The 25,305-nt window shown below is 32.2% G+C and overlaps 1 protein-coding gene across 3 annotated transcripts in view; it reads left to right on the top strand.

Moving 5' to 3' along the window:
- The window catches only part of LOC118190682 (protein trachealess-like), a 386,424-nt gene that overhangs the window by 334,104 nt on the left and 27,015 nt on the right, over positions 1-25,305 (top strand). For all 3 annotated transcript variants that reach the window (XM_035361440.2, XM_035361441.2, XM_035361442.2), the window contains 2 exons: positions 22,651-22,730; positions 23,777-23,866. In XM_035361440.2, coding sequence (XP_035217331.1) covers positions 22,651-22,730; positions 23,777-23,866 — 170 coding nt within the window. The remainder of the gene's footprint in view (positions 1-22,650; positions 22,731-23,776; positions 23,867-25,305) is intronic.

Below are 25,305 nucleotides of genomic sequence, written 5' to 3'. Positions count from 1 at the left end.
GTAAATTTGCTAAGGAGTTATTTGTGCCTTCTTTTCATTAGGGAAAAGAAAAATATTTCACCTTTTCTCAAATGCCAGCGATTTGGTTTACTATAATTCTTCGTACTTTTAAATTGTCGGTTTCGCTGAATTTTTAAATTCAGCATAAATATAATAATAATAATAAGCCTAATTCCATATCCTTATCAGTATTTTCTACCTTATCAATCTCTCACACTTCAAAACCTGTCAAGATAGATAGGTAATTAATAAATAGAGGACGAGTTACTTATCCTATGATGTATTACTTGCCTAAAGCGAAAATTCCAATTTTAAATCTGGTTCCATTTGATGAGACTGTATTTTCATTAGAGACTATCATCTGTTTAAACTGAAATGAACGCTTTTTTTATTGACTTAAAAACGTTTTTACCTCTTTTTTTTTTAATTGTTTAAACGAAAGAAAATAGTCGACGATTTGATCCATTGACGCGAGACATCCTGAGCTTAAGATTTGATGCACTAGCGCCCTCTATCGCTACACTTTGAAATTAATGCGAAAATGGACTAATTACTGATTGAAATTATTTTGATATACTCTGTAAATACATATCCCACACGATTTACTTTGATATTCTATGTAACTAACTATATATGACAGGGAATGTACTTTGATAATAACATCATGTCATATCATCAAAGAATAAATGTATTTTAAAGTTGTATTTTGGTAATTAGCTATTGCACTTCTCTGTTAAAATTCTCTTGATTTTTCATTTCATTTAAATCTTAAATTTTTTTGCTTTAGTTATACTGTAGCAGGTATACTGTTCAATTTTCTTCTGCTGCACAGTATATATGTCCAATTAAGAACTGCAATTTACCATTCCCGCAATGATGATTTTTTTTGCATCCATCGTGTTCTAAAATAGCTTACATCGCATTAATCGTTTGTAAATCACGTTCCAAACGCAACATTTCTCACGTGGAACATTTTGGACAAAAAAAAAAAAAAAAAATTGAGACAAAGTATATATTTTATTACGTTTTTTGGGGGAGGGGGGCAGATTGGATAAATGTGTCAAAACAGTAATACTCTAATGCTATACATGTGACCCTCAGCTCGTGTGTTCACTTTATTAACATTGTTTCTGAATATTAAACTAATACAAGTTACAATAAATTATTTCGATACATTTTATTAATTTAATTCCTGTTAGTATCTAAGGATTTCAGGATTAGTTTTCAGTTTTAGCGTGCAATAAATATGGATGATTATTTTTTAGATTAGATTAAAATACATGAGAAATATCTGCTTAAAAGGAGAGATGTTTTCGTGGAGAAATTTCTAAGGAAAACGGAATCGTATTCATGTTACACATGGGCTAAACCAAGAAACACTCGTACAACCGGCCTGTTCGTCGAGATTCGAACGCGATTCGAACTACCAGTGTTTAGTGGTTTCCCACTTAGCCACTAGTGGGACCAGAATTTATAAAAAAAAATAAAAAAAAAATGGAAGGTGAGTAATACCGAGTTTCACCGAGGCGAATTTTTATGAAAAGTCAAAACCATTTCCTATATCAAAGCTAAACGAACTGTGAAAGCAAATCTTGATAAATAGTATTTTCAAGTGAGACAATTTTAGCCAAGAAGCAAATGAAGTTTTAACAAAACATGCAACTGTTTTTTTTTTTTTTTTTTTTTTTGTGAAAACTTCATTTTTAATATAATGAAAATAAAAAAAATATTTATTTACAATGCGTTACCTACTCATAAAAAGTGTAATAATACTCCGCTTAAACTTTTCCAACATTCATCACTTTTTTTCCTTTTGAAAAATAAAGTGTGTTTGACTCAAAGAGACTTCAGTAAGAGAAATTAACTTTTCAATTTCAGTATATGTGAGAAGAAACTCTTGAAGTATAGTTTCAAGACCTTTTACTACTTCTTCGACTGGAACATTAGTAAACAGTGATTTAACAACAAAAGAAGCCATAATGGAGAGAAGAGGATAAATGGCCTTAAGATTATCGACGACTTCAAAAGAACTCTTTACAGTCTGAATATTGTTAGAAAGAAAGAAGAAAAAATGGGAAATAAATATTTGGACAAAAGATATGATGCTGTTCTAAGTTGGAAACTAAAGTCGAAAAGAAATTTGAATTTTGTTTACGTTGGGGAGGATAGAAATCCTAGTACATTTAGCAAATTTGAATTTTGTTTACGTTGGGGAGGATAGAAATCCTAGTACATTTAGCAAATTTGAATTTTGTTTACGTTGGGGAGGATAGAAATCCTAGTACATTTAGCAAATTTGAATTTTGTTTACGTTGGGGAGGATAGAAATCCTAGTACATTTAGCAAATTTGAATTTTGTTTACGTTGGGGAGGATAGAAATCCTAGTACATTTAGCAAATTTGAATTTTGTTTACGTTGGGGAGGATAGAAATCCTAGTACATTTAGCAAATTTGAATTTTGTTTACGTTGGGGAGGATAGAAATCCTAGTACATTTAGCAAATTTGAATTTTGTTTACGTTGGGGAGGATAGAAATCCTAGTACATTTAGCAAATTTGAATTTTGTTTACGTTGGGGAGGATAGAAATCCTAGTACATTTAGCAAATTTGAATTTTGTTTACGTTAGGGAGGATAGAAATCCTAGTACATTTAGCAATAGGTGGAACGAATGATTTTTTAAATTGAATTGGGAGCATATGAGAAGATTTAACATTTGTTTTAATGTTAGTGAGGTCAGAAGATGAATCATCTTTAGGGAACGTGCAGTGTGGGCCTTCGTTGATCATTTTCGTGATTCTATCAAAGTATGTGTCTTTACCCATAGTATGTGTCTTTATGCATTTTTTGAGTCTTCCCGGAGAATAGGTATGCAGGATAGGAATTGTATCGATAATTATTGAGGAATGATAAATTATAATAGATTAATTTGAATTTATACGAATAAAATAATTTAAAGGAAATTAATGAAGTAATTTTTGTTTCTTTCAAACTAATTCAATGAATCTATCAACTTATGCCCATTTGAAAGAATTATAATCTGTCATTAATAATATTATTTTAGCTAAATCATTGCAGTTTGGGGTAGACTCAATGAATCGTAAAACTCATTTTACTAAACCTTTGAAGGTGTTTTTCTTAAATAAATTTTACCGGAACATAGTCTAGCTCAAGCAGTGAAAGTCATACATGGAAAATAAATTTTCCCCTTCACCGTAGTTGAGACAAGATTGCAGATAATTGACATAGTCTGTAAAAAAGCTTCTTAATACCTCTCATTCAAGTGTGGTTAGTTCGACACAGAATTCCCTAGAGCTGTTAGAATAAGAAGCGAAAATCGCCGGGATCAGGAAAGAAGAAAACCGTTACGGTTACAGAATTAAAAAAGAGCTGATGAGAATTTCGTGACTACTGGCTCACGATTTACAGATCGAGGCAGCCTCACCTAGCAGATCTATAGGCATTCGAGAAAAGGGATGGTTAATTCGCTCAAATAGTTGTTTCTTTAAATACAGATCTGGCAATGCAGACGGTGAAAACAATCATAGTAATGGAAAAAAAAGTTTAAAAAATGTGGCAGCAATAACATCGTTGTATTTAACACCTGGAGGTCTTACGGGAGACTTTTCTTTTCATTTTTATTTCGAATTTGGGATCATTTATTACGGCTACTGTGAGCGTAAAGCTATGCCGACTTGTGGCCAGAGAGCTACCAAAGAATGATTGCGCAATAATAAATGTCATTTCGAACTGCGAATTAATTGACCGTGAAAAATGGATTCGAACACCTAACGCAAGCGCTGGGTGAAGAAACAGACATGCGGGAGGTTTGTCTGCTTTTCAGGTGCTTATTACGTAATGTTAATTTTATGGAAATAATCCTTAAATTGCAAGTTTTTCTCCTGTTTATTAGCCATTTTGTTTTGATAAATTCAAGAACTACGGGAATGACTACTACTACTTTTTTTCTCTTTTTCTCCTCCCCCCTCCTGCGTGCGTTTCGATATCCTTTATTTCTGTTAAATTAGAAGGTGGCATATAGAGGCGTTAAATTTAATTTCTGTCATGAAGAAAATAACCATTTGACAACACAAAAAGTGATTGCGATCATAAAAACAATAACATAAGAATAATGGAATAAACAATTTATAAATATCATAAAAACTGTGGAGATTAACACTTGTATCTGAAACAGAGGTATAATTAGTAATTTCCTAGTTATAAAAGATATTAGTAGCTAGAATTAAATCAGCGTTATATTATACATAAACAGTTCTTAATATAGTATAAAACAGAGTATATTAGTGAAAGAATATTATGTACATATGTATTTGATATGTCGTGCATTTAACACAGTTCAGACGTTTAAGGACACTGTCCTCTTTTTAGCATAATTTTATTAAAGAATCATAAACTATAATAACTTTGAAATCGTAATTTAATAAGTTAGAGAGTTTGCTAAACTTAAATAGAACATAAATCAAAATTAACAGTTTTTCACAAATATTTTAAATGAAATGTTGAAAAAAGAAATTACAAGAGATTCATTTTTAAGTTTTAAATATCCTCAGGCTTACCTATTAGGCAACAATGTCAGAAGAGTAATCCAAAAAAAAAAAAGAAGGGAACATGGCTGAAAAAGCATGAAGCTCAAGTACAACGCAAGTATAAAATCTTTTTAAGACTTCTGCATCAAAAACTTAGGTAGAATCATCCTCTCGCCAATATATCGTTTGGCGCTCGTTCGTTTTTGACGTTGCGAGTTTCATTATGAAAAATTGATATTAATTTATTCTGACAATATATATATGACGATATATATGTGTATATATATATTCTCACTCTGTTACCTTATTCGGTTAGTTTAGTTTTTTTTATTCTTATATGTTAGTAAGTTGTGCGTTATTTCATTTAAAAATAATTGAATTATGTAGTTTTTAATGTTTCGGTTAAGATTTTTATGCTTTTAGTTAATCTTCATACAATACTCGTAGAACAATTTAAAAGTTTAAGTGGCGAGTTAAGCCCAACGAACCACCGTTTGTTTACTTCTAAAACTCAGTATAATACAAGGAGGTTAGAATAGAAGGAGGGAGGGTTCGCAGTTTCCTCCACTATCGTCGAATGAAACTCCACGGAACAAGCAGCGTCCATGTTTGTTACTTCAAAACATTGCAATACGGCAGTGAAACGTACGTGTTTGTAAGCTGTTCTATGCATGCATTTTCCAGTAAAAATATGGTAAATTTATAATGAAATGCTTCGCTATTGTTAGTTTTTTGTTTTAAAGATATAAAGATGATATCCGTAATTTACTAAGTACAGAAAATCATTAAGAAATATTTCGAAATCTAAATGCATGTGCATAACATTAAAGCCTTTAAAAATTATGATTCTGCATAATTTCAAGAATTTGCTTAGGTTTTATTAGCAACTTCTCGGGTATTATACTTTCCAATTGTTTCTTTAAGAAGTGATATTTCTGATTTATTCGCAATATTATTATAATTTATTAAAGAATCATTTTTACCTGAAATTAATAACAGATAATTATCTAAAAAATGGTAACATGTTGCTTTTTTTTTTTTTAATGAAAGTTTTAAATCGATTCTTTTCACAACCAATAATCAACTTATATCAACAAGAAAATAAATATTAATAAAATAAAACAGATTTATGTGAATTCAATGATTTCAGTTTATGCGCGTTTCATATTTATGAATCTCAAAGAAATTACCTTGAATTAAGCTGAATAACAGAAATATACCTATATAAATTTTTGGATATATCTTTTCACATGTTCAATTGTGTAAATATTTTACTTACATTTATCGCTATACTGCCCAGAAATTTGTAAGCTTATGCAAAAACATTTTAACAATAGAACAGTTTATCTTGATCAAATGCACAAATTATATCCGTAACAGTTCACAAAACTTAAGAATGAATAGTAATTAATACATAAAGAAAAGCGTTGCTTTATTTAACACCTTCACAATTCATAAAAATGGTAACAATTGATTTCTTACTTTTCATGAAAATTATAAAACGAATTATCTAAACGTTCAAATTATACAGTTTAAATCCTAGCATATATCATTGTATGTTAAGGAACGAAGATACCAGCTGTAAGCAAAAACATTAAAATGTATTTAACATGTTTCGATTATTATTAAGTCATTTTCGTCACATCTGGAAAGAAAACAACATGACATTGTGATATTTTTTAACATACTTATAAAATTACATAAAAAAAAAAGAAAATCAATACTTACGAATGAACAGTAATCCCAGGAATATTTTTCGAAAATCTATTTGTGCATCCATATGCAATATAAGCTGACAAGCTTCAAAAAGAAAAGGAAAAAAAAAAATGTTACAATTACAGACTTCCTTGCGCAAGTCACAGCGATAACAGTAACATGGCCGTCCAGCTTCACCGTTTAAGTTGAACCTTCCCTCCTTCTATTCTAACCTCCTTGATATAATAGTGAATTTAGTTTCTGCACCTTCGATGTCTTTTAGCCGAGTGGGATGAAAAATAATTTTCAGTTGTGTGCACCGAAAAATCTGCCGTCTTGCCCGCTGGGCGAGTTGCTAATTTTTTGCGTAAAAATTGTTATTTTAATTGTGAATTTTTTTAACTGTTTTAACTGTATTTGAGGTTTTTTGTTTTTCCGTATTTCACAATTTTTAATGAAGATGCTTTGAGTTTTTATGTATTTTTGCCTTGCCGCGAAGTATGAACTAAATTAATTGAATGACAAATATATCTCTAATGAAATTCGAGGAAATAGTTTAAATGAAATGCAGCAAAAGATGTGTATAATTTAAATGGCCGTACAAGGAAGTCATGTGATGACAATACAAGGAAGCCACCATGTTTTCTTTTAGCTAGAAAAACATAAGATTCTTAGTACATAATCGTTAACTAGAAAAATATTCAATTTCATACGGAACACATCTTTACCATAATTCTATTTACAAACTAACTTTTAGCTTAAGCAAATTAATTACATAATTAAAATGTAAAGTTTCCCTAAAATAGGTATATGAACTAATTCAGTTTTATTGATAAGCTAATTCGAACGATATTTCTGTATGTTTTCTACTTGAGTTTGTTTAAGTGCTTAATTTAATTTACTTCATCATAATAAATTTATGTGCTGGAGGTTAATTTTTATATAAGTTGAAGCACTTGCATCACCTGATTTGCGTATATACATCTGAAAGGTCCTCTCTTTTTTTTAATCACAATTCAGAATCTTAATTTTTTTTATCAGGAACACTTATGTGGTTATTATTCATTTATTTGGTAATTAATATTGCAGTTTTTTACTATATAATTAAAGAAGTTATTTTCATTTTTTTAATTCCTGGATTATTGAATTAATTCTGCACCTTTAAATTAAATTTTTTTCATTTATTTGCAGTGAATAGCTAGAGAAAAAACTATCACACTTTCATCTTTGCAAAAAAGTAAAGTTCGCCACTTGTATATAAGAATATGTGTTCAGCAATCATGTGCACTTAGTTTTCTTTACATCAACACTATGATAATTTTAGTCTGATTAATTTATTATATATCACACAATTATTAATGAAATCAAGCTACAGAAAGGTAGAGAGAATAAATGAACGTTGTACTAAGTTCTGCGCATTTACAGAAATGATATAAACGGAATTAAAAATTAGTCTATGAAAGCAAGTATAACAGGTAAGAACACAATATATGAAGTACGTCTCTTCATCACAAAGTATCCTGTTATAATAAAATTGATTAACGTTTTGGCCTAATATATTCTCATCGTTAAAATATGCGAAGAATTCCATTCGTCAAAATGCGCCTAGTTGAAATTCATAAAAATATAGACCCAGACGTCTTAAGTTTTCAGTATCTAAAGCATTATTTTTTGCAGAAAAAAAAATCGCGAGTTTAAATGATGCAATGGTATCGCATCACGGCAATGTGCTACCGAGCAGGCCCCACCTGTGTCAGGGCGGCTACAATCACGTTTTTCAAGTAACGTATGAGCCAACAATTAAAGCTTTCTCTGTACCTTCAACACAAAATAAAAACACAGACACAACAGGGAAAAGAAATAAAAAGGAAGAGGTGCCGGGATCATATCAGCTGAACCGTTTCTGATTACGATTTTGTTTTTAAAAAATCTATTTAATTTTCTTCTAATGTATTCTGACAACTTCAAAGCAAATAGTGCAATAAATAGTTCATATATATTTATTACAAAATGAAAAATTCAGAGTTTGACTAATAAATAAAGTAAAGAAAAAGTTTCATAGAAAATCCTGGTTATGAGTTCAAAGCGCCCTTTAAAAAAAATTGTTAACAAATGTTTCATATTCTATGACGTCATTATAACAATTCCATGCTGCTTTATATATTTTTTTATTTTGTCACGGATTTGAATACAATTTTGTATAATATTAATAGTAAGTAATATTAATAGTAATTAATAGAAGTAATATTATATTCTGTAATGAAAATACGCAGTCTCCTTCCCTGAAATGCATGTGTTAGCTATTTTAATCCTTAAAATAAAAGTGCACCTGTTACTTCTGTTAAGCTTCTAGTTGTCCCTCAAATTGTAGTTGTCCTTGAAAGAGGACATTGAAATTCCATCTTTGTGTGTGGTCAACAGATCGATAGTAGAAGAATTATTTTGTTGCAGCAATGATTTCGACTTACAAGACTTGGCCAGTAAAGCAACTTTATGTCCAAAGAATAATGAAGTTCTGAAACTTAATTAAGAAATTTTCTCCAGATTTTCAGGTCAAAATTCCACACACTACAGTGCAGACTCGGTTATTTGTAATGAAGAAGAAGAACAAAAGGTGTACCGGCTGGATTTCATCCACAGCTTGACACCTTCTGGAATGCCAACTCATTGTCTGAATTTAAAATTTGCAGTTATAGTTATGCTAAATCCAGCTGTGTGGAACAAGGCTTATTGTGAAGAAAATTATGTGAAAAGTCTTAGATTGTGAAGTCATCTGTAAACAGAATGTTGGATGAAGAGTTTTCATTCCACGTGTTGAATTTTCGCCTTCAGATTCAAACCTCCCCTTTCAGCTCAAGAGAGGACAGTTTCCTATCAGGCTTGCAATCTGTATGACTGTTAATAAGTCACAGCGACAGACACTGAAGAAAGTTGGAATTTATTTATCACCAACCATTTTTCAGTCACAGAATGCTTTACGTAGCTTTTTCAATTCGTCTATGAGGAATATTCGTGTTTTACTGAAAGGCAGCAAGAAGCAAGGCCATTTGATACCCAGTTGTTCTAAAGAATTGATTATAGAGAAGTTCTTCAGTAAAGAAATAAGTCACAACTAAGATAAAGCTGAAGTTAGTCAAGCCATCATAAAGCTGAAACATTTTACATTGAAATATATTTATATATTTTGTTTTCCGGAGTACATAAAACTTGTAAATTTCGCTTTGGATTCAACCCGTTCAACGTTTCAAAGAACGTGAAAAGAACATAAAATTAAGTTTTGGAGGAGATGGCTTGATAAAGGATTTCTTTCTAAACGCACGCTGCATAATATTTACCTTAAGCTTGAGCATAAATAATATATCCCGCTTGTGTGGAAATTAAATATACAACTAACTTACCCCACCACCACCACACACACACACACACACACACACAGCTTTCATTCATTAAAGTTATTAAGTCAATAGTGGGATAATATAGTAAACGATTTTCCTGTTCAGCAATTGTTATGATTCGAATTCCTTGTCCTGAACTATGTTCACTGTTGAGTGCACTATCTGTTGTTCTGTGCACCATCCCTCAGTATCGCTAACTGTTTTGGATTATTCACTTCATCTCAGTTGATGGAGACAGAATTTTGGGTTTGCATGTTGGCCAAATCAGTGTACTATCAGTGTTCAGTGCACTATTCCTCACTGTTACTAACTTGTTCAGTTCACTATATTTTTTCAGTAAAACTCTGTTGATCTCAAGGGCGAGCAGACGCAAGTTTGTGTTCTTCAAGAGCATATTCTAAACAAAAATTTCTTTTTTGCCTAGTTTTAAATTTTATGTTGACGTGTTGCTTTTCCATTTGATACAAAATTTGGTTAGTCATTCATTCTATCTCATGTCATAGTTCCTAAAATAATACCTTCACTAAATTTCAGTTATTACTTTTCTTTCCCTAGCTGTGGAATTTATCTTCAGTTACACCTAAATAAATCATCAATCAAAAATATAAAACTTCTGGTGAAGCATGTAATACAAAAGAAGTGCAGAACAGGTTAAACATAATAACTACCCTGTTAGTTAATAGAAGCAAATTAAAATTAGTCCCGAGTTCGGATAAACTGCAATAATTTTTAAAAGTGCAACATTTTCTACATTTATCTTACTCATAAAATAGACTCTAAAGGCAAATTATTCTGAAAAATGTTTTACAAAATTCCGCTTTCTTAAAGATTATGATGAAAATGCTTTTGCTTTTTATTGCTTTTCTTAAATAAATAATTTAATGAAAAAATTAGGAACAATGTTTTCATTTACTCTAAATTATGATTGGAAAAAGTTTTAGCAATTCATTAGTTTTGAGCTTTATTGATCTATCATTGAGCTATTTGTTAATCTTGAGTTTTATTGATATTTTCATTTACTGATTTCATAATTTTTATCATACTCATTAGTTTACTAATATGACTGGAGAATTTTTTATCAGTTCATTAGTTTTGAGCTTTATTGATCTATCATTGAGCTGTTTATTAACCTTGAGTTCTAGTGATCTTTCATTTTCCTTTTGAGATTTTGTTGTTGTTTAAGGAACAAAAATAAATTATTCATAATAAAATACTAAATGGTGAAATTTTTTTGCTTATGTAGGTGTTACAGTTACTTTAAAATGCTTATACTATAAGGTATTTTCTCCTTCCTTTCTGAATGCTTTCATCGTGTAACGGTAGCACACTCGGCGCGTATTGGAGAGGTCCAGGTTAGAGTGCCGGAGAGGGCATTGCTCCTTTTTCTTCAGTTTCCTGCATCACAAATACTGAATGTTTCTACGGTGGCGCCCAAACTAAAACAAAAAGGTGGTGGATGATGATTCTTCAACCACCAGGATATGGCGATTCGGTCCGCTAATCCCCAGTCGTCCTTTAAAAGGGGGAGTATATAAGGTATTTTCTCCCTCCTTTCTGCATGCCTTCGTAATGTAACGGTAGCACACTCGTCGCTTATGCGAAAGTTCTCAAAAGTCTGGACAAACAAATGGATAGAGGTCCTGCATATTATGTGTAGAGAACGCCTAATCATGTAATTTTTAAACTTGTATTTATATCTCCAAACAAAAAAAAAAAAAAAAAATTCAGTCGGAGAAAACTGAATAAGATAATTCATTAAAATTTAAGTATCCATATAAAAGTCTTTAAATATTGGATAAAAGAGCTTTTGAAGCGTTACACCCGTCAACTAAACGTCGCTCATGAACATCCTTTCATGTTTAGTGGTCGGGGTCACATTTTTGGAGATAGTTTCACCCAATATTTCCTTATATTTCATTACACGCCTGTAATTATTACTTAAAATATATGCAGAGAAAACCTCTAATAGCATTGTTCACTCATCAAAACTCTTCTTTGTAATTTTCTATAAAAAAAATATGCAAAATTGCTCTGAAAAAATTAAACCGAGAACGCTTTTCATCGGCTTATGTAGTCACGGTTGAGGTTAGAGAAGAATAAACCTTCTTGTATTGGAAAGCACGCTTTCCAATGAACTGAGTCACGATTTATCAAATTGATAATTTACTTCTGCAAAGGTTAAAAACGTTCTCGAACTTCCATTGTTGAGCTGTGACGTCTGAAAAGCGAAGAAATAACTGACGCGTTTTGTTGATACACTTGTTGATTGAAGTTTAGAAGATGACTCCTTCATTTCTTCTTGATGTTGTAAAAGCTGGATTATTCACTTCATCTCAGTTGATGGAGACAGAATTTCGGGTTTGCATGTTGGCCTTTTGTAAGATTTTGTAATTAGACCAAAGATTTGCTGTTTGCATCCGGGTTTGGCGAAACCTTTCGCGTCTTAATTAACTAATATAATAAGAGGGAAAGGTCTTATTTTGTTATTACAGGTTTCTTCTTCCCTGTTCAGTGCAGTTTTGATACCAGCACTTTTTTGTCATAATCTTCCTTAAGGAAATAAAAGTATGCATGAAATTTGTTTTAGATTTTTGTTTGATGGTTTATTTAGATGTCAGGGAAGATAACTTCCTTTGATAGAAAAAACTTTATAGCTGAAATTTACTGAAAGTATTATTTTAGGATATACACGATAAAATAACTAATTTATAATGAAAAGTTTTGTATCAAATGGGAGAGAAGCCAATGTAAAATTTAAAACTAGGCCAAAACCAAAAAAATAATTATAAATAAAATTTTTTTAAAAAATCTGAAACTTCAAAATTTTATATTAAGTTTTTTTAACGTTTTGTGAGTTACCTTTATTTACTAAATATCATGTTCTTCGCCCTTAAACCTCATAAAATTCAATTCAACAGAATTATCCCAAAATATTTAAAAACAGCATATTTTGAACAAAAAAAATAGCATATTTGAAACAGCATAAACAAAATATTTTGACCGCCCTCAAAATTAGTAGAGTTTTATTTTAAATGTGTGCAAATTAAAACTGCTTTTCTGCAGTATTTTGCATAACAATCATCAGAGTATTAATATTTAAAATTTCAGGTTAAAAGGGGGAAATTTATTAAATGTCAGCATGAAATTTTTCTGCGTAATTCCCAATGAAGACTTTGTTTCAAATTTACGAATTACGAAGTCTCTTCTACCGATTCTTAAATCTGATACCGACAGGCTAATATATGGTAAAATATCAGAAAGGTAATAAGCTGCGTATTTACAAAAGGCGTTAATTATCTAAACTATTGCGATCATTTTAGCTCTAAGTACCAAAAAAAAAGCAAAAATAAATAAATAAATAAATAATAATTTAGAGATGGTGATCTGATAATTATCTATCTTTCTTTCCTATAGATCTTTGATTATAAATTCTTTAAAACTTTATTAACGAAAATGATTTACTTTTAATAAAAGTAATACTGCAATTACCGTATCAAAAATAAACAGTTCAAAAACTTGGATAATAAACAGTTCTTAAATTATGAAATACACGCCAATCTGTAAACAGTCTGAACACTGTGACATCTAGAAGCAGGAAACATGAAAAATAAACAATTCCAAAACTTGAAAAATAAAAAAATTCAAAAACTTGAAAAATAAACAGTTCTTAAATTATGAAATGCACGCCAATTTGTAAACAGTCTGAGTATGATGAAATACAGCAACCTAACACAACCAGCTCTGTTTTCCAATGGCTTGTTTTGACTATGAATACAAGTACGCTTTTGAGATTCTGTTGGATGTTTCATTATCCACGCACGTTTAAATGTTGGATGATGAAAAACACGATTACAGTAAATAAATCCGAAAGAAATTAATCTTCAAGTCTTTAACTACACTGCTGGCTACCCAAATTGCAACACCAAGAAAGACAAGAGATATCACAACAAAATTTATTTAGTAGATAACATGTCGACCAAGTATCAAATGATTAAATTTATAGAGTTCTGTCAAGGGTGGTTCCTTCCAGAATCAGTAGCCAGAGTAGCCGCCCGTTGTTGGAGATCACCGCTGCCTCACGCCTCGGCATTGATTCAAAGAGACTTTGGATGTGCTCTTGGGGTACAGTAGACCAAGCAGCTTCCACACGTTACCAAAGTTGATCTGGTGTGGCAGCTTGAAATGTAATCTGGGTCAATCGCTCAGCAACCATGGACCACATATTTTCTATCGGCGAAAGATCTGGAGAGCGAGCCGGCCAGGGAAGCAGTTCAATCTAGCGATTGACGAAGAGCCCTTGGACAATGCGTGCCACGTGTGGTCGCGCATTATCCTGTTGAAATATGGCTGTGGGCAAGCCCTGAAGGTAAGGAAGGATAACTGGGCTCCAACACCTCGCAGACGTAGCGCTGGCTGTTTAAAGTACCGGCAATTAGAGGAAAGCGAGAGTCATATCCAATACCTCCCCATACCATAATACCCGGTGCAGGACCAGTGTGGCGGTGCATAACACAGCTGTTCAGCATCCTCTCTCGATGGTATCTCCAGACTCAAATCCGATCATCGTGGGGTTGCAGACAGAAGCGTGACTCATCAGTAAAGACAATTTCATTCCATTTTGCCGTCCACATCCTTCTTTCATCGCACCATGGGCGGCGGAGACGTCTGTGGTTCTGCGTTAAGGGTAAACGAAGCAATGGACGTCTTGCGGACAGACAACTCTGCTGTAAACGACGTCGAATGGTACGCGCAGACACTGCATGATGCATTACAGACTGAATGTGCTGTGCTATGGTTCGTGATGTGCCTGAGCGATCCGTCACTGCCATGCGCACAATGTTCCTGTCATCACGCGAAGTGGTGCACTGAGGTGGATGCGATCGAACACGTCGGTCCGTCGTACCCTCCTGCATCCAACGGTCACATATCCGCATTATCCAACACGACTACCGATTTCCCTGAAAGATAATCCACACTCTCGGTAGGCCACTATCCTTCCTCTGTCGAACTCGAATACTTGATCAAACTCGGATGGTCGCTGTTTACTACAAAACATAATTGATCTTATCTTTTTTTTTTTTTTTACACAATTGCCGAATTTGAAATCGTCGAAAACTCCAAGCCTTAAATAGCGCTTTGAAGTGGCGCCACAGGCGCACGTGATGTGCGTCTGCGCTGAAATTCTAATCATTTGCATAGCTCACCTCCGCTAATGCATGTTGTAAATTTCATGTTATTTGCATGCTTCCTTCAGGGTGTTGCATTTACGGTGGCCAGCAGTGTATTTCCTGTTGCATTTATTCCCGTAATTTTTCAATATAGTAAGACCTGCAGACGCATTCCAAAGAAAATGCAAGTAAATTAGAAGGGCAAAAGAATACATTAAGCGATAATTAAAGCAATGGTTAGTAGCTGCACCTTCACCTAAAATAAAACTCAGTTATGGGCGCTGTTGTAAATTCAGTTTTTCCCATAACATCCTTATTTTGCATTATTTGTCATCTTGAATGTAACACAAAAGCTGATGTCTGTATGGAATATTCACTGCAATGAAATATCATATTAAGTTCCACAGGGTGGAGTTCAGAAGTGTCCGAAGAATATTATCAGAAAGAAAGACATAGACTCATGTAACATAAACCGGAAATATTGATTTTGACATTTCGATCAGATAGATGATAAGTATGATATCAGAAGACAAAGTGGCTGTCAATTTTAACCCTAACTTCGTTTTTCACTCCTCAACTTTTATCTTTCTGTTCTTTACCAATGGTTCAACTTGTCAAGCTCAAACTCAATCACAACAGACACTAGAACGAAAGCTTGTTATATTGTTTCGAAAGAACATAAAAAAAATCCCGATATTAAAGCGAATAATTTCGAAACTGAGGTTGTTAAGTTTTCGAAAAGTAAAGTTCTTTGACATCGAATGCCACTGATGTACCTTAGGCAATGTACTTCATTCTTTTTGAAATAATTGATATGAAATGTCAAGACATTTAGACAAGATACATTTTTTAGAAAGATCCCTAAAACCCGGAAAATTGTTTCTGTTAAAGTACGAAACGTAATCGCGTTTTCTTTTTAGCTTGCCCGAGTGAAAAATAAAAAAGAAAACGAATCTAGACTGATGTCCGTTATTAGTAAATACCCTTCGAACGCCATTAATCTTGTGCCTGGGTAAGTTATTTAATACGATCCCGTTTTCTGACTAAAATGTAAGACACCATTAATATAACAATTTGGCTTCCCTCACTGCAGTAAATTTTAAACAATTGTAATTATTTGTATTACCTCAAAGAAAAAGTAAAGTAACCTTCTGACGGCTAAACTATTTGGAATTGTATTCATTGCATTTGAACTAAAATGCACATTTCCTTAACACGCAATGGAGCAAAATATCTGTCAATATTTTGTTCCATTGCGTATTTCAAAGTTTTTCTAATTTGTAGCATATGTAACGTATTCGCGTTGTTACGCTACCAACATAATTCCACTAAAAAATGTAAAGAAACACGCGCAAAGAATATCCGCAGATGACGCGCGCGATTAAAATTGAAACCATTTCAGTTATTCTGTAAGTTTTTGACTAATAAAATTGGTTGTTCATTCAAAAAATGGCGAGATTTCTTTAAAACTTCATTACGCATATATGAACCAGAAATTTTCCATGGATTCAGTTTTCCAAGGCAGATGAGCTTTCTTATAGTTAAATGAGATTCGAAAAATAAATTATGCTGTTTACAGAAAAGAGGCAAATAATTATTTCCTTTGTTTTATAATGCAAGTAGGAGGTAGTTAATTATATCAATTGTCTCCAATTTTGAGGTTTTTCATTATGAAAAGTAACTTTTCTACTACATAGGGCAGCAAATAATTGGCATAGGGCAGCAAATCTATTACATAGGGCAGCAAATTTATCTCAGATTATAGTGTACCAATTTGTGTCCAAGGAAATCAATTGCTTTAGAAGTATTTAAAGACTGGAATCGATTCTGGTGTTAGGAAAGATGCATATGTGCTTCGAAATTTTACAGCCTTACATTAGCTTTCCCCTCCTTCTCTTCCTCCACCATTTTGCATTAAATAAGATGTTGAATTCGTTCATAATATTCAGTTCTAGATTCGAGAAGATTAGATCGTACTTCTTAAAAGAAAGCAATGACAATGTAGTGACTCTAAGTTAGAAGAAAGCAATGACAATGTAGCTACTTGTAGTAACTCTAAGTTACTTTTATAGCTTTATCTATTTGCAATAAATTCACAGTAGCTGCAATGCATAATCATATATTGTTGTTGTGGTTATCTCACTTCTCCGACATAACCAGAATAAGCTCAGAAATTTTATCTTGGCAGGAAGAACAAGATTACGTCTGTCGCTGGGAAAAGCCTTCGGCACCATAAGGTGACAGTACGACCTACGGCCTAGTTCCATCCCAGTTTTGAGAAAAAGCACTCCGGAAGACGCTTCGAGGGTTTCCTACCCCTCTTTCCATACCACTAACCTCTCGAGAAGACTTTCAGCTCGTCGTATATTTTGAGTGCTCCCATGCCACACAGACACTATACGTTTACAAACAGCCACGTCTTCTCCGGAGTTCGAGCCCAGGCCCTTCGGTCCAGCAGCCAGCGCCATTAACCACTTTTCCATCTAGAAGGTGCATAATCGTATAAATGCCTTATATCTTAGTTGGAAACAGTGTTAAATATCGAAAAACCAAAGAATAGAATAAAAATATAATCAAAAAATTTATATTTTCTGATACTGACTGTGACAATGCTAGATGGCAGTTTTCTTTAAAATCGATATTGCGTCATGCGAAAAGTTCTGCGATTTTTTTCCTGATAAATACATATAAAACAGTAGAAAACATAAGAAGTTTGTTGAATTACGTAAGCATCATTTTAATGTATGACCTTTTTTGTTATCTTTCAGAGAACTAAAAAATTCCTTTTAAAAAAAGTTATTAGGTTAATTCGTAAAGAAGGTATTAACGTGTTATTTAATACTCTCCAAAGAAGTGAATTCCATGACATTTAAACAAATCTGAAGTGACCTGAAGAGAGGAAAATCCAAGAGGGCAAGGTTTACCGAATATGGGGAATGGCACAAAATATCTCTGCCATACACAATAAATTTGTGTTTGGCTATCATCACAATTTGGTGCCGATCACTTCTTGATGAAAGACAATTCATAATGTACTGTAATAGCGATTCTATGCATGCAACTCCTTTGAATTCCCACCTCAAAGCACTACTTTTTTGGAATGCAGCTACTCTCTCAATGTTACTAAAGGATGTTCTTGGCTTACTCCATGATCTTTTTCTTTTAATATTGTAAAATCATTAGGTTATTTCGAAGCAGGAGACATGGAAAATTAGCAATGCCCTCGCCGGTACTCGAACCTTCGACCTCTTGAATACGCGCCAAGTGTGCTGACCATTACACCACGAAGGCATGCTAAGAAGGCTAGAGAAATATTTTATAGTATTGTTTCGAGTATAGTATTTGGAGTATATTTGTAGTATAGTATTTAGATTATATTTGTAGTATAGTATTTGGAGTATATTTGTAGTATAGTATTTGGAGTATATTTATAGTATATGTTCAATAATGAGCCGTTTCAAAACAAGGAGTTCGTTCTTCTTCAGAAAAGAATCACATGCCAAAACTCCAACAAGGATATCCTGCTTTGTTAAAGTATAGGGTCCCAAAACATCGTAGCAGCGTACATATCTACTCTTCTTCAAGTAATTATGTACTGTAAATTTTGGAATATTTATTTTCTCTTATAGTTCCTGAATCATATAATTTAGATTTTCAGTGATGGCTTCTTTTAATAGATCCTTCTTCACAGAAGATTTTAATCCACAGCAAGCATCACATTCGGAGCTGAAATTTCCACTCTTAAACATCTCAAATCATTTTCGAACTGTGTCATCAGACAAAGCACTTTCTTCACTTATATCATAAATTTTACTAGCATTTTTTTCCTTTCCTATTTTAAATAAAAGAGCATAATATAACTAAAATGAACTTGTGTTACTGTGCTGAAACAAAAAATATACCAACAACATATGTTACAATTCTGCAACGTGAGCATAAAAGACCATTTTTAGTTAAGCGCCTACTTAGTTGAAGTTAATTCCGTAACATTAGTAACAAAATAATTGGAAGAAATCGTGCTTCAATTTAAAATACCGCAGAACCTTTGGGATGACCCAATATTTTGACTACAGCTAAAATAAGGTATCCTTTAAGATCAGTTAACCCTAATAATCAATAAATAATGCTATCTTTGGATTCTACGATGCGTACTAATTTCAGGCTTAACGTACGTCATCCGATATAAAGCATACATTTTACTTCTTGCCATTATAATAAATGTTGGTATAATGTTTCAGAGGTGCGGAGCAGGGATATAGACCCTGGATCTACTTTGAGGTACTATCATATATGCAAAATAAAACCATTTTACAACGTAATCTTTTCGGTGAGTAATCCAAATACCTCTTCTTCACGATTCAAAATAAAACCTCTTCTTCACGATTTTGTCACATGACATACATCCGTTACTATTTTGTATTATTATATGCAAATTAGTACTTGAAGATTATTCTTAAGAAATTTGTTCGCTGCGCCCCGATGTTTTTTAAAATACTTCAGAGATTCAGTTGTTTGGCTATTTATTTGTTTTGTTGTATCTCTCTTAAAATGACGTCATTAGATTAGTAATCACAAAGAAAACCAGCGATAAACCACTCGCAACTGCCACTACAGCAGCCTTCACTACACCATCTACATGAAATGTATCCGCAACAGCCCAATTACATCATCCTAATATCATGGTTTAGCTAGTTGATTGCATTACGAAGAAGAAGCTTCAAAAAACAAATAGTTGTATCATTTGTCTGGTACTAAAACCAAATTTGTTTTTTTATTTTCCGAGAAGAAACAAAGACATCATTCGTCTTTGGCAGGTGGTAAAAATATGATGTTATCGCTTGTGAGATCTATTGTATTCAGAGCTGCTCATATTCCACGATCATCAACAGAAGATTTAGTTTCGTTTCGTAACGTTCGAAGGCAACTTCAAAATATTCCGAACTCAAGTTCATGGAATTTATTATTTAAAGATGTATCGAAGATTAGTTCATAGTTATCAAGGAAGATCAGTTTTCTTTTGTTTGACTTTAGTTTCATTTACGTATGACCTTGAAACACGATGTTTCAAATTTCCATCTATTATATTGTCAAGGAACGAGTAAAGATACTTTGTACGGTTCTTCAGCTACGTATTTTTGTGTTTGAAGGCCGTTGATGGCCATCTTACGATGAATTTATACATGATGTGTCTGCTTTTTCCACGTACAGCACGCACACATTACGTAGAATACTAACAGGAAAAATAATAATAATTTTCTTATCATCTGCGCATGGTTATTTTCTTTTTCATAAATTTCTCATTAGTCATAGTAAAAGTTCGTCTTTCCAAAGCTGTAGGAGAATGTTCAGAATTTGGGACTCAGTCAGGTTAGGTTGGGTTATTTGAATATGGCAAAGGCACGACGGCTGTCTCCCCTGAGAGAAGGGATACCTTCGTGGAGGACTTACTTACAGAAACTGGCTCGTATTCACGTTACATAAGGGAAAAACTACGGAAAATAACCATGCAGCCACCTTTTTCGCCTGGGTTTGAATCCAAGCCTGGCTGAACTACCAGTATACAGCGACCTTAAACACTCGGCTACTGTTGGGTCTCGATACTCAGTCAAGCCTGAAATAGTCGAAATTTTAATTCGAGTTCCAGACTTTAAGATTAATTGGTGAGACTCTCTAGTATGACGCAGGATTTTACAAAACAGTCCGTTTAAGTCCCGGGCTTAACATGGGAGTTTGATTAAAATATAACCTTTAGAAACGTTGGAACAGTTTGTTGTGATACTGGACTTTACATAAGTCACAGGCTTTGCAATAAAAAGGAGAATTAAAATAGAGTCCTCGATAGCAGGTTATAACGTTGGGTTTTGCCTAAATCTTAGAATTTATAAAGGAGGCTAATTGAGAAACAATCTTGGTAACAGGCGGGAACCGCTAGTGTTTGGTGATGGGAACACGTCCCAGGAGATTTTTGTCACCTTTCAGGACTGCGATCAGGCTATACTTGTATTCTTATTAAGTAGAAACTAACCGACTAGCTAGGAACGGTGACTAACTAGTAAGGGTTCGATTAGCAAGGAAGAAGTACACTTGTCCGAAAGGAGAGATCTTTGTTCAGACCTCAACCGAACAGCAGGTCTTAAGACCTTACATTTATTATAAGGAACTTACGATCAATTCTACAATTTTTGTCATCAAAATCAATCACAAATTTGTACAGTTATAACTGAGGTATTAAACTTAGCTTACAATTTGGTTTGTATCTTTATATATTGTATAACTCTTACATCATTTTCATGAATGAAATGATTGTATAAAAAGTAAAATTAGAAATCCGGATTATATAGGAATAGTATCATTGTATAAATATTAAGATTTATTTTTAAATACTAATAACTCAGAAACTCATTTAGAAAAGTAACAGTAATATTTTTCTTAACCGTACCATTCCTTTTTACTGAAATTTAGATCTACCATCTAGTAATTCTATTGCATTGCTAGTTATATGTAGTCAAATGTTAAATATATAGCTAATAATCTGCAATAATAAAAATGCTAATATCTAAAATATTAAATTTTTCGATTTAGTTAGGCACAAATATTTTGGGTTCGAATGAAGGCTCGACGAAATATGAATTATATTCTCCCACTCAGTCAAGTAACGTAGTCGTATAGTTTATTATAAGCCCAAACGGGTTATTAATCTCGAAACGGGATTTTGCAGTGTTTCACTTCTCATTCAGATCTCTTGCCACTTTGCAAAATCTAAGATATCTATATTTCATATTTAATCTATCTTCTATTAATGAACAAACTAAGCTATTTAAAAGCAAGAGATAAGAATATTATTTTTTGACGTTTGGATCTGATTGGTTTAAATAAAAATTCGTTTACTTTATGATATATATAATTAAAAACACTCAGTATTTTAATAGAATTACGTTAGTTATTTTTTTCACTTTTCAAATATGCAGAAGATATATAACGTTTCCATGTTAGTCTTAATGTATATTCATCTAGTATCTTATAAAATGTTTCGCTATTCCACATGGACCATTTCTGAGTCCTTTTGAGCAAACTTAAATCTCAAACCTTTCGGATTTGTAAATATGTACTTTTAAAATATTTTTAGTAAACTGAAAGTACAGGAATGAGTCGTTTATTTATAGAAATAAGTCCAATAACATAGGAGAAAAGTGTAAATACATGTTTTAAAATTTTTCCATCACATAAAACGTGTTATTGAAGGAGTTTAAGTTTATGAGTTATTGATCTAAATGCAATCTTTAAAGTGCAATGATTTATTAGTGTTCTTTAAATATTAAGTTTACGTTAATAATAAATCGTACTATAGCTTTCTATTGTTTATTATTTATTGCATTCATAAAATATCATATTAAAAACGTTTATATCTGTCAAAGGTAAAAGAAAAGCAAGAAATACACATAAAACAGTATATATGGAAATTTTTAGAATTAAATTTAAAAATTTTTAGAGTATTTTAAAAATTAAAAATAAGGCAATGTACAAAATTCAGTCATACTAGAAGGTAAGTTTTTTTTTCTTTTTCTACACTTTAAACTACAAAGGATTGTCAAGCAAAAAAAAAAAAATCCAAAAGGAGAAAAATTAAAAGTAAAAATTGTTATAATTAATTGCTAGCATTATTAAAATGCATCATTCTTTCTGCGAAGTAACTCATAATGAAAGAATGGCAGTATTAACTTTTCATATGAACTTTCGACCTTGCTTATAATGCAGTAATTACTAGAAAGATGTTATATTCTAAAACTGAATTAAACAAGATCACTCGGTAATAACTCTTGTTTTGTTTCTTTTATCCCCTCTTTAGGTGGGAGTCTGAGGCCTCGCTCCGTGTCATCGGTTGCCATAGATCTCTTCGAACAACATCAAGCAACGCACATACTACAGGTAAAAATGAGTTGTGTAGGCTATACTTGTAATTAAAAAGTGGTGGACGTCTGAATGATTAATTAGTTTTAGGTGTCTAGTTCCTTATGTTGAAAAATTAAGAAGCTCATGCATTATAAAATAATACATTTGTCAAGATATACGCTCATTCGGGTTTCTAAGACTTATGGCATTTTCTAGCACTAAAAAAAGGAACAAATGTAGCTACATTCCACATCGCCAATTTATTTTGAGCATGTTACATTTTTTACTCGTGATGCATTATATATTTTAGATTTGGCAGAAATTGATTATTTCCTGTATTCACATTCAGTATTACCTGAACAAGAATTAATAATGAATAGTAGAAAGTAATGGAAATTAATATTTCGAGAGGTAATGAAAGAAAATGTCCATTGTTAGCCGAGGAGAGTAGGCGCATATGTGTACTCGGATGTTAAATATAGAACCATATGTGTATATATATAATTAATTTAATTAATTTAATACTTGATTAACTTAATTAATTATTTTTTGCATTATATTATTTATATATATGTAAAATAATATGTAAACCAGAATTCTAACTTTAATTTGCAATAGAGCCTAAACTGTCCATTTTAATTTGGCTTTTACCCAAAAATATTAGCTGTTCATAATAAATCTCCCTAAGCCGCGTCATTTCAAAATCAATTTATGCCGTATAATTAATTAGTAACGCTAATGATGCAGATACTTACGTAAGGCTTCTGAAGTTTCTCGGCCATGAATATAAAGTGAATTGGTGCTTCCCTAATCACTTACATATAAAGAAATACAAATTAGACTAACATATTATTCTATCATAAATATATAAAATCATGTTTGTATTCAAAATTAGCAGCTTAAAATAAACAAAACATGCAACACTTCTTGTATTTTAAATGTCACACTCAAATGCATAGCAATTATGAGAGAATGGTTAGTTCAAAAGTGTTTGTTCATAAGAAACGGGATCCATTAATAGTTAACTTTTATTTTCCTTCTTTTCATTTCTTGTTTATTGAAAATTTATTTTCTTTTTGCAGTCACTTGATGGTTTTGCCTTCGCTCTTGGTGCTGATGGACGTTTTTTGTACATTTCAGAAACAGTATCTATTTATTTAGGATTATCACAGGTATTTTATGATGATTTATTTCATTTTTAGTGATAATTTGCCTTGTTTTTTTCAAAATCAAAATCAAAATTTTGCAAGAAAGGAATAAAAGTGCACAGATTAAAACTATATGTTATTAATACAGCGAAGGGAACATGCCTGTACATATTCCTCTGTAACTCCAAAAAAAAAAAAGAAACTATTTTTGAGCTTTTTATCTGGTTGCACAATCAGCTGGTCAGTATAAACAATAATTTACATAAATACAGGAGGGGTGTTGTTCTTATTTGAACATTGTACATTGTAACTTTCTTTGAACATTATTTCAATTCCATAAAAAAGTTATTCTAGGCTTTTCAAAAAATAAAGTAATTCATCAACTAGATACTCATCCTGAATGTGTATGGCCACTTCTAACTTGTACGACCATTGAGGTAAGAAGAATTTTCTCTTTTTACTTCTACAACTGCATCACTCAAAAATATTGAATTTTCAAATACACAAGACTTGAAAACTAATTTAAAAACCAGAATTTTCTCTCCAAAATGGAAATTTTATTCGATTTTAAAAATCTGCTGTCTTTGATTTTGCAGAAAATGAGAAAAGTGTATTTTATTACATTAAAAAATAGCCGCGACGCAACTGTTTATTAGTCAATGATCGCAAATTATCTGCTTTGGTATATGCTGCAGTCAATGTTTAATTTCCAGAGCATTCCTGTATGAACTGTAATGCTTCTTCATAAGGTATTTCAAAACATGTGTACACAAATATTTCCGTCTATAATTACTACTTCTGTCTTTAATAAAAACAAATAACAATGCATAAAATATTACATGAGACAAAGTTATATGTAACGTAGATATACAAGGCTCTTCCAAATTATAGATGAAGATAAGCTGAATATTAAAAAAAAACTGGGTAGAAATATCGAGCTAGATTAAAATGATACAGTGAGAAATGCATATGACATCATTTCCTAACTATTGCAAATGCCCATCTGCTTTTCATATGTATAAATGAAGTAATCTTCGTTTAGTTACTATAATCAGAATATTTAGCATGTTATTATAAAATTAGTAATTCGTAAAAGAAAATCAGGTTTTGGAAGGGCTAAATAGCAAATTTTTTAAATGAGATATAAATATTCTGTCTTAAAGCATTCATCTAAAGCAAGGGATCTTTGTACTGAAGAAAGAAATCTGTACTATACATGGATTGACAATGGAAAAATCAAACGCTAAAGCATCATACCGAATACTTCAAGCGATTCGCGACTTGCTTTGATTGAGAAAAACAGTGTGATAACTTATTGAAGTATTATGACTTGTAGGAAGAACATCCCAACTTGGTCGTGATTAGTGAAGAATTTTCTCTACGCAACAAGGTATCATACAACAGCATAGTCTCCAAGATATATTCCTAAGAAACTGATTATGCTTAGTTATTCGAAAAACACC

This window comes from Stegodyphus dumicola, chromosome 2 (assembly GCF_044657685.1).
Source record: "Stegodyphus dumicola isolate Sdum_Otavi_A_Nest chromosome 2, ASM4465768v1".
Lineage (NCBI taxonomy): Eukaryota > Metazoa > Arthropoda > Arachnida > Araneae > Eresidae > Stegodyphus > Stegodyphus dumicola.
The sequence above is the reverse complement of the archived record's forward strand: the minus strand, read 5'-3'. Positions and strand labels throughout refer to the sequence as shown.